The 12,718-nt window shown below is 32.3% G+C and overlaps 1 protein-coding gene across 3 annotated transcripts; it reads right to left on the bottom strand.

Annotated features, from left to right (window-relative positions):
* Positions 1-7,289: 7,289 nt before the first annotated feature.
* LOC105795405 (basic leucine zipper 23) lies at positions 7,290-10,949 on the bottom strand. 3 transcript variants are annotated; one of them, XR_001134248.2, is made up of 5 exons: positions 10,529-10,949; positions 9,529-10,360; positions 8,444-8,560; positions 7,846-7,961; positions 7,290-7,759 (listed from the first exon to the last, which is right to left on the bottom strand). XR_001134248.2 is itself a non-coding variant. In XM_012625015.2 (3 exons), exons 2-3 carry the CDS (start codon positions 10,301-10,303, stop codon positions 8,535-8,537), a joined length of 801 nt encoding a protein of 266 aa, XP_012480469.1. In that variant the 5' UTR covers positions 10,304-10,360; positions 10,529-10,949; the 3' UTR covers positions 8,160-8,534. The 3 variants fall into 3 exon arrangements, 1 of the variants encoding a protein (XP_012480469.1); XR_001134247.2 differs by having other exon boundaries at positions 7,290-7,961; XM_012625015.2 differs by lacking the exons at positions 7,290-7,759; positions 7,846-7,961 and having other exon boundaries at positions 8,160-8,560.
* Positions 10,950-12,718: the final 1,769 nt, after the last annotated feature.

Below are 12,718 nucleotides of genomic sequence, written 5' to 3'. Positions count from 1 at the left end.
ATTCCCATTACCTGCACCAATCAAAAGCTCTCGTTCTTTTTCTGTTTTAAATTTTAATTTTTTTCTTTCATGAAATAATTTTGAATATTATGAATTTGTGAATCAAAATTCAAACACTTTCTTCTCTTATCTCTAACGCTGACTGTCAAATCGACTTAGATCTAAGATATATTTTAGTCGTCAATGGGTCTAACCCATCATACAGATCATTAAATTGTCGCTTAGAACTTGCTAACTAAATTTGATAAAAAAGTACATAAAAATTTGTGAATAGATAAGTCACATAAAAGTTTTTTTTTTGAATAGTTTACTCAGATAACATTTTTAAGTTGGAATAATTAAAACGTACCTCTTTAAATGCAATTTACCTTATTTCTATCTCGAAGTTGGTGCCAAATGCAACTTCTCTTTGCTTTCGTTTTGCTTTAGACTTGGTGATGTTTTTATGGTGTGACAAAGACCCACAATCTTGGCAGTACCAGCCTCTTTTATTTCACTTCCCAATTGCCATAATGGAGGCCGTCCCCACTTCAAAAGTTGGGTCTTTGAGTGATGTAAATCTTGAACCTAAGGCTAAAAAATAAAGAACTATGAGCATAGAAAAATGTGTCACCAAGCTTTCTTTTTTCTCTATGTTTGTTTTCAATTTGATAACGATTTAACCCCATTTTTGCCTTAGTTTCTCGTGTAGGAAACACGGTTTTGCTTTTGTTTTTACTGTTTAAGTGAAATAACTTGGAAAGAGAGGAAAGTGCGAATTATGAAAGTTGATGTTTCGATTGGTTAATTACAAAGTATTCCAAGATGTTTAAAATGTTTTTATTGGATTTTGATGTGCAAGTCTCGAAACATATAATTATATTTCTCGAGATATGAAAGCTTCAAAATAAAACTTTGTTTTAGGAGATACTTATATTGAGATATCGTGCGGTATGCTTAGAGATAATTGGCAAATTATTTTGAAACATATTATTCATGTCTTGAAACATGGCCTGCTCATAGCTATATGACGACTATTTTTTAGCCTTGTCTCGAGACATCTTGCTAGGTCTTAAGACATGACGTGTAGGGACAAATTTTAAGTTCGAAATTAATGCTTTCAACGGCTAGATTTCATCTCCAACGGTCATAAATACCCACAAACTTGTTTCTTGGTATAAATACACTTCAAAACTCAAGAGAGAAATATCCAAGCGTCAAGGTCAAGAAAAAAGTATTCAAATATTTATTCTTTCATTTCTCTTGGGAGCTTATTGTTAGATCTTTTATCACTCTCATTTCATTTTTTTGAGAGCTTAATTTTGCAAATACATACATTGTAGAGGTCTCTTTGTTTATTCTCTTTCAAATCGCCAATTGTAAATTGGGTGGGTTTTAGTTGAGCCATAAAAATTAAGAAATGTTCTAGTTTAGCCATAAAAATTAGGGGAAAAGGTTCTATCTAAGCCTTGTGAAAAAGACATGGATTGTAAATGTTATACATTTTCCTTGAAAGGTAACAATTTAAGTACAGTGAATTGGGAAATTTTTTATTGAGGTATACTAAGGTAGTAGAGGTAGGCAATTGGGGCCAAACTACTATAGATCGAATCGTCTAAGCTTTTTTTCTCTTTCCTTATCATTTAGAAAAGTTTGCAAAGAATTTTAAAATACCACTTCACCCACCTCTTGGTATTTTTGGGCCTAACAAAAATGTTTAGAGATTTGAGGGGTTTAATTAAATTTCTCAAAACTTTTGGGGGATTTAATGAGAATGTTTAAAAACTGGGTAGGTCTAATAAAACTTTCAAAAATTTAAAAACTTAATGAGAATTGACAAAAATTTTGGAGGGACTTAATTAAAAATCTTGAAAATTTTAGAATGCTTAATGAGAAATTCAAATTTTTGGATGGCCTAACTGAAAAAAAATTGAAGGGTCTAAAATGAATTTTCTCATTACCATCCGCCTCTAAATTTAGGGTTTACCGATGCTTGTTGGATTGAACAATAAAAAGTTTGATGTTATTTAAATAAGTTTATGAGTTTAAATCTTGTGGATGGAAATCTTAATTAGGGATGGCAAACCTCGAATAGTTTGATGGATTTCAAATCGATTAGCTTAGATTTTTTTGAAGGCATGGATTTCAAACCTTTGAAAATTCTAAAAATAACTAGCAAAAAAAAGAAGTTAAAGTCGGGATGGGACAGGGTAGGGATGGATGCTATCCAATATCCTCGGAGGTGGCAGTAGTTTCAAGATTACACATTTATAGTGGAGTGAAATAGGTAATAAAGCAAAGCGTACCAACAATGAAACAATGATGAATTTGACAACATTCGCCCATATCCCATTCTATTGCCATCTCTAAATACAATGCTAGGAGAGTTTACCTTTGATAGTTTATCTCCTATTTAAGGGTCCAACTCAGCTCGATTCCTCGATATGAAAAAAAATAAAGGGTTAAAATATGTCACGAGTCCATGCACTATTCGTAAATTAGAAATTTAGTTCTTGTACTTTTATTTCTAATAATTTAGTCCCTCTACTTTTCAGGTTTCAAAGTTCAGGTCCAACTGTTAACACTATTAATATTATTTTTGTCAAATTCAATTTCATTGCAATGCCATTTTTTTAGTTACTTTGCTACCAAGTGGACTTTTTTTTTTGAAAATGCAACACCAACAAATTTAACAGTATTAACAATTGAGTTTGAATTTTGGGATCTAAAAAGTAGAATGACTAAATTCCTGAAAACAAAAGTGTGGGAACTAAATTTTAAATTTATAAAGAATACAAGGACCTATAACATATTTTAACCAAAATCAAAATATCTTGAACAGAAAATTCAAATTTTGATTAAAAAGTACATCAATTAGGCCAAAATTTTTCCTATACGGCAAGTGGGCTTGTTTTTCTACTATCCTTAATCCTCCCCTAGTTAAGGGATTAATTGGTGAATGATTACAAGTCTTGATTTTCATTCTTTATTTTTCAAATAACCATCTTACGTTGTCAAACCTAAATTTTAAATTCCATTAAATTGCTTTGACCAAACTTAAAATTCAAACTATATGCTAAAACTAATCCAAGACATTGACATTTCAATTATGATTCCATTATATACTTATTGTGGGATTATGATTGTTTTATATATTTCAAAAAAATGGGATTGTGGATTGAGTTTTAGTTCGACTAGTATGGGCAGGAGGATGTGGGTTCAAGTGCATTGAAGCACATTATTTTCCTATTTAAGGGTTGGGGACGGATTATGCCTAGTTCTACGCATTGTATAAAAAATAACAAATATGATCTGATGGGATTGTTAAAAAAAATAAAGGGTGGATTGAAATAAGCAAAGCAAATCTTTATCAAGGAAAATGCGATTACTATTTTTTGTCAAATTCTGGTATTAGCCCCTGTATTGTGTGTAAGTTATGAATTTAGTCTTTTTGTCTTTGCTGCTAAGCTGTGTGGTTTACTCCTCCTTCAGAAGCAAGGACATAATAAGGTTATCATCCAATTTGCTAAACTTGAGGTTGTTAAAGCTATTTGTGATCGACAATTAGCTGGGGCAAGTATATATCTTGTTAGGAGAATCCAACAAATTTTATCCCGTGAAAACAAGTGGTTTGTGCGGTATCTCCCTAGAGAAAATAATCATGTGGCGGATGCATTAGCTAAAATGACTTGCGAATGATGAAGATTTGTGTTTATTTGATATCCCTCCTATGGAGATTCAAGTAATTTTAGAAGAGAATTGCAATTTGACCCCGGTTATTTCTTTGTAAACTTTTTGGATTATTTCAATGTGTTTTTACACAAAAAAAAAAGTTAACATATAGAGATCAAATCCACAATTTATGCATTATACAAGGACTATTAGCAGAATTATACCATTTTTCTTTTCATGGTGGAAGGCTAGGAAACTTTGAAAGAGACATGAGGGGTTGTTTTAAATAGACCAAGGAGGCCTAGCTAAGGGGTATAAGTTAATTGAAGTGGCATCTTGTGAATGAGTGATACTTTGCAATTAAGTCCACAATTTGAGACTTCAATGTTTGCCTACACAACCTCAGGGCATTTGTAAAGTATAGAAAATTTTTGAACAATTTTATTACAGGTTCTGATTATCTGTTATTTTTTATACAATACTTAGAATTATTCATAGTTCCTCCTCATCCTATAAATAGGAGGATAATATGTTTCAGCGCACTCGAACCCATGTCTTCCTGTATTGACAACAATACTCATACTAATCAAATTAAAACTCAATCAACTAAAACATAAAAATTTAAATTAGTACATGTATTATTATATGTGGAATTGGTGGGCTGGAAACATAGAGAGAGATATACATTCAATCCTCAATGTCATATATAGACTGCATGCATCATGTTAATTTATGATAATATAATAATTGCGAAGACTTTGACCCACTATATGCATGAATCTTTGCAGCCAAGGATGCTTATCATAAAAATAGAATTATCATCATCATCATCATCAATTACTTTCTATGCTATTTTTTTATTCTTTTTACAATTTATGTTTGAAGTTTGTGACAGTTTTTATTAATAATGTCATCTCTAAAATTCTTTGAACTTGCGTCTCTCATTGAAAATATAATGTATTTTGCCCACTATTTTTAAAAACATTATAATTAAGAAAAAAAAAGTACAGATATGATCAAAACATATAATGAGATTGTTAAAAAAAAACCGAATCCTTACATTTCAACCTAACAAGCTTGAATCAAAGCATGATGAAAAAAGCCAAATAACTTTGATATTGTTAGAGTTGTGTGACCTAAATCCCGTTTGATCCGACTTGAAAAGTTTGATGTGCAACTCACCTGTTAAAGAAATGAGGATCTGTGGGAGCGAATGTCCGCACAAGTTGAATTCGCATATATGTATAGGCGCCACAAACCTCTTATATTGTTGTTTTTCAACATTAATGAATTTCTCCTCCTCTACCCGTGGTTTTTCCTGATAAGGGTTTTCCACGTAAAATCTGCGTGTTTTTATTTTTTTTTCTTATTTTTTTGGCAATAATTCCTACTGCCATTATCAACGTATAATATAACCAATATCATTGCACATACAATTTTTTATTTTAATTTTGTACATATTACATATGTGCTGTTATTATTAATAATTTGAAACCTTACCTTTCATTATTTATTGTATGTTAGTTTTAAACAAACGTGTTCTTAATACGTAGTTTCTACACGCATACGCGTGTAAAAAGATTTCTAATATATCTAAAATTAGAATGTAAACTTACATAAAAAAAAGAAAAGAAAGAAAGACTAATAGTAACTAATTCTCTCAGCCGTGAATATTTTCCAAAAAAGTAAATAATTAATCATGAAATGTGCTCTATTCTCATAAACGGGATCAATTCTAGCCTCATAATTAAAAAATGAAGCCAGCAACCTCTACTATACCTTCTTTCTGTATTTAAAATCATCATTTTTTCATTAATGCTCTTTATGAAAGGTTGTAAGCAAATTGCATTGCTTCCTGTGCTTTCTCCTGCTGATTTGACTGACTGCACATATATTAGGGATAATACATTTAATTCTTGAGATTAACATTTTTCTCTCAATTTGGTCCATAAATTTTTTTATTCGCATTATTAGATTTTCTTTTCTTTTTTTTTTCTTGAAGTACACGTTATTAGTTTTTCAACTTAGTAGTTTTAATCAATTTAGTTTCTAAACTCGAATTTTATTGAGATATTATAATATGAAACTCGATATCATATTATATTACTTGAATTTTTTATTTTATATTTTTACGGTTTATATAATTTTTTAAAATTTTCAGATAATGATGTGAAATAATCTCGTATTATCACGGTATAATATTTTAACGAAATTCAAGTTTAGAAATCAAATTGAGAAAACTATTAACAAAAAATTCAAGGACCTAAGTTTAAGAATTAAATGTTGTTTAATTCTTAAATAAAACCCCAACATCTAATAAATATGCAATCATTTCAATAACCTCAAACACTTAGGAGACAAAGTCTCGATTCGATAACACATTCACCAGCTTCTAACGAATAATATTTCGAATTTTACTCTTAAAACCTTAAACTCTATTCTTTATATTCTCGATTTGAAAATATTGAACAAAAAAAAAGCCTTGAAAATATGGGTTGGTAACGTTGCTTTCAAGCAAGCAAAATCAGCTTCTTTATTTTTTCTTTTTCGAAAGTTGACTTAGTACTTTCCACTTTCACCATAACTACACCCACCAACAAAAGCATTGACTATCACCCCTTTTTTTTATTATTTAAAATTATCAAATATTATTTATTTTTGTAGTCATGATGATAAAATGAGGGTGGGATGGCTATCATGTTTTCCCCTTTTTGACGATTGAAAATCAAACGATAGTTCAAAAAAAAAATTCATCAGATACATTCAAAGGTTCTCGTAACATATCACTCCAATCCCTTAACTCAACTCTTGGCTTAAAACCGACAAATTAAACCATATTACAGGCCAGTTCTTCATTGCTTAAAAAAAATATTTCTGACTCTAAAAAGCATTTTTAAAGGAAAAACTGTGAAGAACAAGCTGCTTTTGACTGAAATTTTTAGCTTTTCAGAAGTATTTTTCAAAAGTACTTCTGAAAAGGAGTTGAAAATGAGAAGCTAAAAATTTTAGTTTTTCCTCTCCCAAAAGCATTTTTGGTGCTTAATTACTTTTTCACCCCTCCAATAACATGATATTTTTATTTTTTTTCTTGGTGCTTAATTACAATTGTGTTAAAATCATTAATTAAAAATAAATTTTTTTTGAAAATACTAATTACAAATATTTAATGGTTATATTTAAATATTTAAAATATAATTTATATATTCTAATTAAAGTTTATAAATAATTAATATTTATTGCTTAAAATATTTAAAATTAATATTTCATATATTAAAATATTAACAAGAAGTTATAATAATTTTTTAATATTCTTACTAAAATATAATAATATTAACTAATTTAAATATTATTTAAATGCATATTTGTTACTTGATAATAGCATGTCTAAAATGAACATTTTATTTCTCAAAAGCACTTTTTAACAGCAATGCTAAACATTCAAATTTTAAACTAAACTTTTCAACATCTAAGTGAAGCGAACCCATTTTGGGTCACCTCTACTTGAGCTACAGCATTTATCTAAATAAAATTCCAAAGAACTCCAAATTCTTATTTATTAGTTCTTCATTATAAATTGTTTCCGAACTTTATAATATTACTATCTAGCCCACTTAGGGTAAGATCAACTGGGCTTGAACTTAAACACAAGAGAAGAATGGGAGCTGAAAAGCCTTGCAAACCAGTGTTTCCCACATTTGTTTACGATTCATTCATTCAAGCGACCCAAGATATTCAGATTTTTTCATCTACAAATCATTTCAAGTTTAACGATATTCATTTTAAGTTCGGGTCAAGGATTAGGACTTATAAAGGGAATTCAAGATCTAATAGTTCATTGAATCCTCAAAATCCAACCACTTTATATATATATATATCAGAATGCCACACTTTTTCTCTTTTCCCCCATTTTTGTTTCAATTGTAACTCGTAAGCTCCAAGAAAGCTAAGAAGCCGACTACTCTCCGGGATTATCATCAGTCCATGAAACAAAAAGAAACACCTGCAATGCTCGACTACGCCATCTTTTACAATTATCGGTAAGTTTTCATCGGACAATGATGAGGCGTTTCCCTCGGGACTGCAACTCATACCCTTCCTAAACAGAATACTTATGGCAAAAGCAATATTCCTGTCAATGCCATGCAAAACTGGAATAGCCGAATACGAATGGCTGAAAGGTATATGCAAGCTAACCTGCAGCCTCCCATATGAATGACATGTTACATCTAACAGTGACTGAAACTCGTAACTCACCCGATAAGGGCTCACAGTAGCGAAACATCATCAAAGATATTCCATCTTCCCTAATTCTGTAATTCAGCAATAAAAGAATCCATATAGCTTAGAACAACCGAACCAGAACCAAGGCAAAAAGAAAATCAGCAAAGCTTAGCATCATCGACAGTAGTTACTAATGAATACTCATGCAATGCGAGTAAAAAGATGAGATAAGGCCTTTTATTTCGGTCGAGTTTAGCTTTTGGTTAGAAAACCAGACTATCAATCGCTGCTCGAAAATGGTACAAGTTATTAAATCCAGAAAAGTTTGAGCTTTACAAGGTTGTCTGCTTTAAACCATATAAACTAAGAAGACCATTCAACAAAAAAACAAAAAAAGAAAAAGAGCCAGAATGAAAAAGATGATAAAAAGGCAATGCAAAACAGCTTGTTGGAAGAGAATTATTTATACGCCACAGATATTAAACTAAGAAGACAAGACCCATAAGTAGGGTTAAAAATAACTAGTAGAAGAATGATAAAAATAAAAATAAAAATAAAAACACAATGCGACCTGAGGGAAAAAAGTGCTGCATCCCAAGAAAACTGCTTGATGGAAGACGAATCTTGTACTCCGCAGACTCTGGATGATACTTGACAGTTTTTCAACCTGCTGTGGCTGGACGAACACCTGCCAAGAAAACAAGTATCAGCCTCATAGCCAAAGAATACTCGAAACAAGAGTGCTACACATAGTATGCGGCAACAATTAGTTTGGAAACAATCACCAAAGTTCATAATGTTCCGGATTTTGCAAGAACAACTTCATATATCTTCTGAGTAGGGCTCATGCACCAAAAGGATTTGGACATGTCTTGCATTGAACAATAAATATGCTGTTTTTCTTTACACTATGAAGACTGCTCAGTATGAGAGAGCAAGCCTATTTAAAACATGCATAAACCAAGAAAAAAACTTCATTCCTCTATGGTCATTCGAAACAGTAATAATTGATGTCATTATTGACCAGAATTGCCATATGGTTGATATGCTTAGACCGACAAACGAACTGTATAGTTACAGCAAATAACTTCAACATAAACACACAAGAACAAAACTCCTTATAGCAGCCCTGACAAGGTGAAACGAAGCACAAACCGAGCAAAAAACTTCATTCCTCTATTGATCATATTCTAAACTCTAATAATTGATGTTGTTATTGACTGGGATTACCACATGGTTGATATGCTTAAAACAATAAATGAACTATATAATTACAGCATATAACTTCAACATAAACACACAAGAACAGAACTCCTTATGGCAGCCCTGACAAGGTAAAACAAAGCACAAACCGAGCAAAAAACTTCATTCCTCTATTGATCATTTAGTCACTAATAATTGATGTTGCTATGGACCAGAACTACCACATGGTTGATATGCTTAAAACAATAAATGAACTATATAGTTACAACAAATAACTTCAACATAAACACACAAGAACAAAACTACTTATAGCAGCCCTGAGAAGGTAAAACAAAGCACAAACCAAGCAAAAAACTTCATGCCTCTATTGATCATTCTAAAAAACTAATAATTGATGATGTTAGTGACCAGAATTATATAAAGAATTTAAGACAAAGAAACCCAAAATCTTACCTTTCCTCCTTTTAGTGCCAGAAGAATTGCCGTTGGACCCGCCACTTCCAACCCCACCTGTAGAAAGCTCCTTTGCTCCGGAGTTATAGTCTGCCAAACACTGAACATTGTCGAAGTCACACCCATTAAATCCCTGTCCATGCAGCGCCGCATCTTCTCCCGTTCTCCCTTCGACTCCAGGATGAAGGCAATACATCTGATCATTGCATTGCACATGGCAGGGATTCATCACATAAGCACCAGGCATGTTCATACCATTAACAGCAGTTGCCGATTTCTGATATGGAAAAGAACCGATCTCCCCTTCTATTCTCCCTCGGATATCCACGAGCAAACACTTAAGCCTTGCAACCTCAGCCTCCAATGCAGCTTGACCCTGCAATCTCTTCAACAGCTGCTGGTTCACTGCTCTCAATCTCATAACCTCATCCTCCAACGATGCGGCTCGTGCCTTAACCTTTTCCCTATACTTCCTCACAGCTTCTCGATTCCCCAGAGGTCGTTTCTTCGATTTCTCCCTAGAACCAGCAGTGTCATCGATTGAAGCCTTATCTTCAGTAGAGGCAGGCACAATTTTGGTATGGACATGGAAACAAGTGTGTGTATGAGAGTTATCCGGTCCAGGCGGGTTACAAGTGTGTGTATGGGTACAAGCATGAGAATCATTGAGCAATTCATCGAAAAAACTGTCCATTGAACAACTGCTTGGGATATCACCCATGTTATTCCCGGAAAAGACTTCCTGGTTCGAAAAATCAAGCTCCCCGTCGTCCATTACGGGTACAAAAACACTAAAACCCCTCGAAGGAGTGATCTATTCACGATTTTGAACCTGACCCAGATCATAAATCATGCCCAATTACCAAGTAGCAACATAAAAAAAAAATTAACAGTATGTACAAGTTCTAATAAAACACATATATGCTTTTTATCACCATTACACTGAAAATGAATCCCACAATTATCACCATCAACAAAAAGAAGAAGAAATGGGTCTTACCCGGAAATTAAACTCAGCCGGTTGAGAAACCTGTGATGGGTCGAACAATTTCGATAAAATCTAAGGTTCAAAGAGAAACCCAAATCAAAGAATCAAAGAAAAAGAAACGTAATCATAGATTTTTCGATAATTTGAAACCCTAGAAAATAAACGGCGGCTCGTTTTTTAAAGAGGTTAAAACAAAGGCGCAAAGACTAAGGACTGATTGGAAGAAAAGTAAGAATCGGGTAACAAGAAAGTTAAATTATTGTATACGAGAACAATAAATTATGAATTTTTATTGCAGAAAAACAGTCAATAAAAATGGTAAATTTATGGCATTATGAAGATCTTGAAATGGACGGACCAGAAAGACGCTTTAGTTGCAGAGATTCCAGCGTCCCTTTTTTTTTTTTGTGTGTGTGTGCGGGTGTGTGTTTATTTTTCTGGTCAGAAATAATTTTGCTGTCAATTTATATGTAGTTAAAGGACTTCTCTGTAAATTAAGAAAATATAATCGAGGTCAATTGCGCTTTGCGCCCAACACTTTCAACTTTCAAACTATGATTCGGGTTTTAAAATTTTCAATTGAGCCCTCGTAGTATCAGTATTTGATGTGAAGCATGTAAAATACGTGGATCAATTTGTAAATATGTGTAGATACTATATGAAAAGCGTTGATTTGATAGAATGACTTCTTCATTGATGTTTTTAAACAGGGTAAAGCTAGAAATTTTACTTGGAAGATGAGATAAAATTATAAATTTTTGGAGGGGCCAAAGCTAAAATTTTGGACGGATCAAAGTTAAAAAAAGATTAAATTGCATTGTTAATTTTCTCGAAGGGGCCAAAAATGAAAAGTGTCTTTTCAATTAAGAACTAAAAGACCTAAATAGAATGATTTAAGTTTAAGAGGGGTTCAAAGGAAAGTTTTCCCATTTAACTAAGGGGAAATATAAGCTAGGCTGAAGGCCTAAATTCGTCTCGGCTCAGCCCTGTTCCACCTGGTTTTTAAAGTTCTTAATGTTTTATATTATTTTATTTTAATATATAAAAATTAACTTTATATATAAAAAAATAAAAAAATGTTAAGATGTTTATATATAAAATTTTAATAAAATTAAATATTAAATTAAGATAATATAAATATATATTTAAAATTAAAAAAATAAGAATGAGTTTAAAATAGATTTGGGTTAACCATTTACAAATGCGGACAAGCTTAGGCAGAATTTTAGGTTCATATATCAGGTCAGACCAAACTCAGGCAACTATATCATGTATTAATATTATGTTTAAGATTGACATGAATTCAACCCAACTCAACCCATGAATACCTCTAAGTAGGGTTAGGGTTATAACTAGATTTGTCCATAGGTCGGGCCAAAGTTCGCCTGAAAAGTGAGAGAGTTTGAACAAAAATACAGGCTTAGGTAGAAAATAAACTCGTTTAGAAAACGAGTCAAGTCTTGAATAAAGTTTTTGGGTTAGCCCTAGCCCGAATTTGCACAAAAAAAAAGGTGTTGTTTTATTGTTGTTTTTCCACTATTTTGTTGTTGTTTTCCTACTATTTTTCCATTGTTTTGTTGTCATTTTATATGTTGCTACTATATTGTTTTATTGTTAATTTAAATACTATTTTAGAGGTATTTGCTTATTAAATTGCACCTATTTTAGTGTTATTTAAGTATAAAGACATTTATTTTCAATTTGTTGAGAAACATTTATTTCAATGTTTTTAGTGTTTTTGATGTATACGGACTAGAGCTGTCCATGGGCCGGGCTGGGCCGGGCTCGGAAAAAATTTTCGGCCCGACTCTTAGGTCCGAGCCCGGCCCGGCCCAAAATATGGGCCTGAAATTTTGCCCAGACGGCCAGGAAAAAAAAGAGTAAGCCTAGAGCCGGCCCGATTTTTAATAAACACAAAAAATATTTTAAAATAAAAAATAAAAAATATTTTTAAAGTATTTTAAAATTAAAAATTAAAAATATATTTATTATATTGGTGGTAGGGCCAGGCCAAAAAGTTGAGCGAGCCCGCCCATTTTAAAGCAGGCCTCGTTTTTTGCCCAAGCCCATATTTCGGCCTATATTTTACCCGAACCTCCCATATTTGGGCGGGCCGTCGGGCAGGCCAGGCCAGCCGCCTACCATGGACAGTCTAATCTGAGACGGTTTAACCCAAGTTTCGAACTTGGGCAAAAATTTAAG

Source organism: Gossypium raimondii, chromosome 3, assembly GCF_025698545.1.
Source record: "Gossypium raimondii isolate GPD5lz chromosome 3, ASM2569854v1, whole genome shotgun sequence".
In the NCBI taxonomy this organism is placed as follows: Eukaryota; Viridiplantae; Streptophyta; class Magnoliopsida; order Malvales; family Malvaceae; genus Gossypium; species Gossypium raimondii.
The sequence above is the reverse complement of the archived record's forward strand: the minus strand, read 5'-3'. Positions and strand labels throughout refer to the sequence as shown.

Bases quoted from the DNA above. Each gene is read 5' to 3' on its own strand.
- LOC105795405 (XM_012625015.2), bottom strand. From the start codon at position 10,303: ATGGACGACGGGGAGCTTGATTTTTCGAACCAGGAAGTCTTTTCCGGG. The intron at 8,561-9,528 runs GTAAGATTTTGG...TTTTCTTGGCAG, and splicing joins TGGCACTAAAAGGAGGAAAG to GTGTTCGTCCAGCCACAGCA.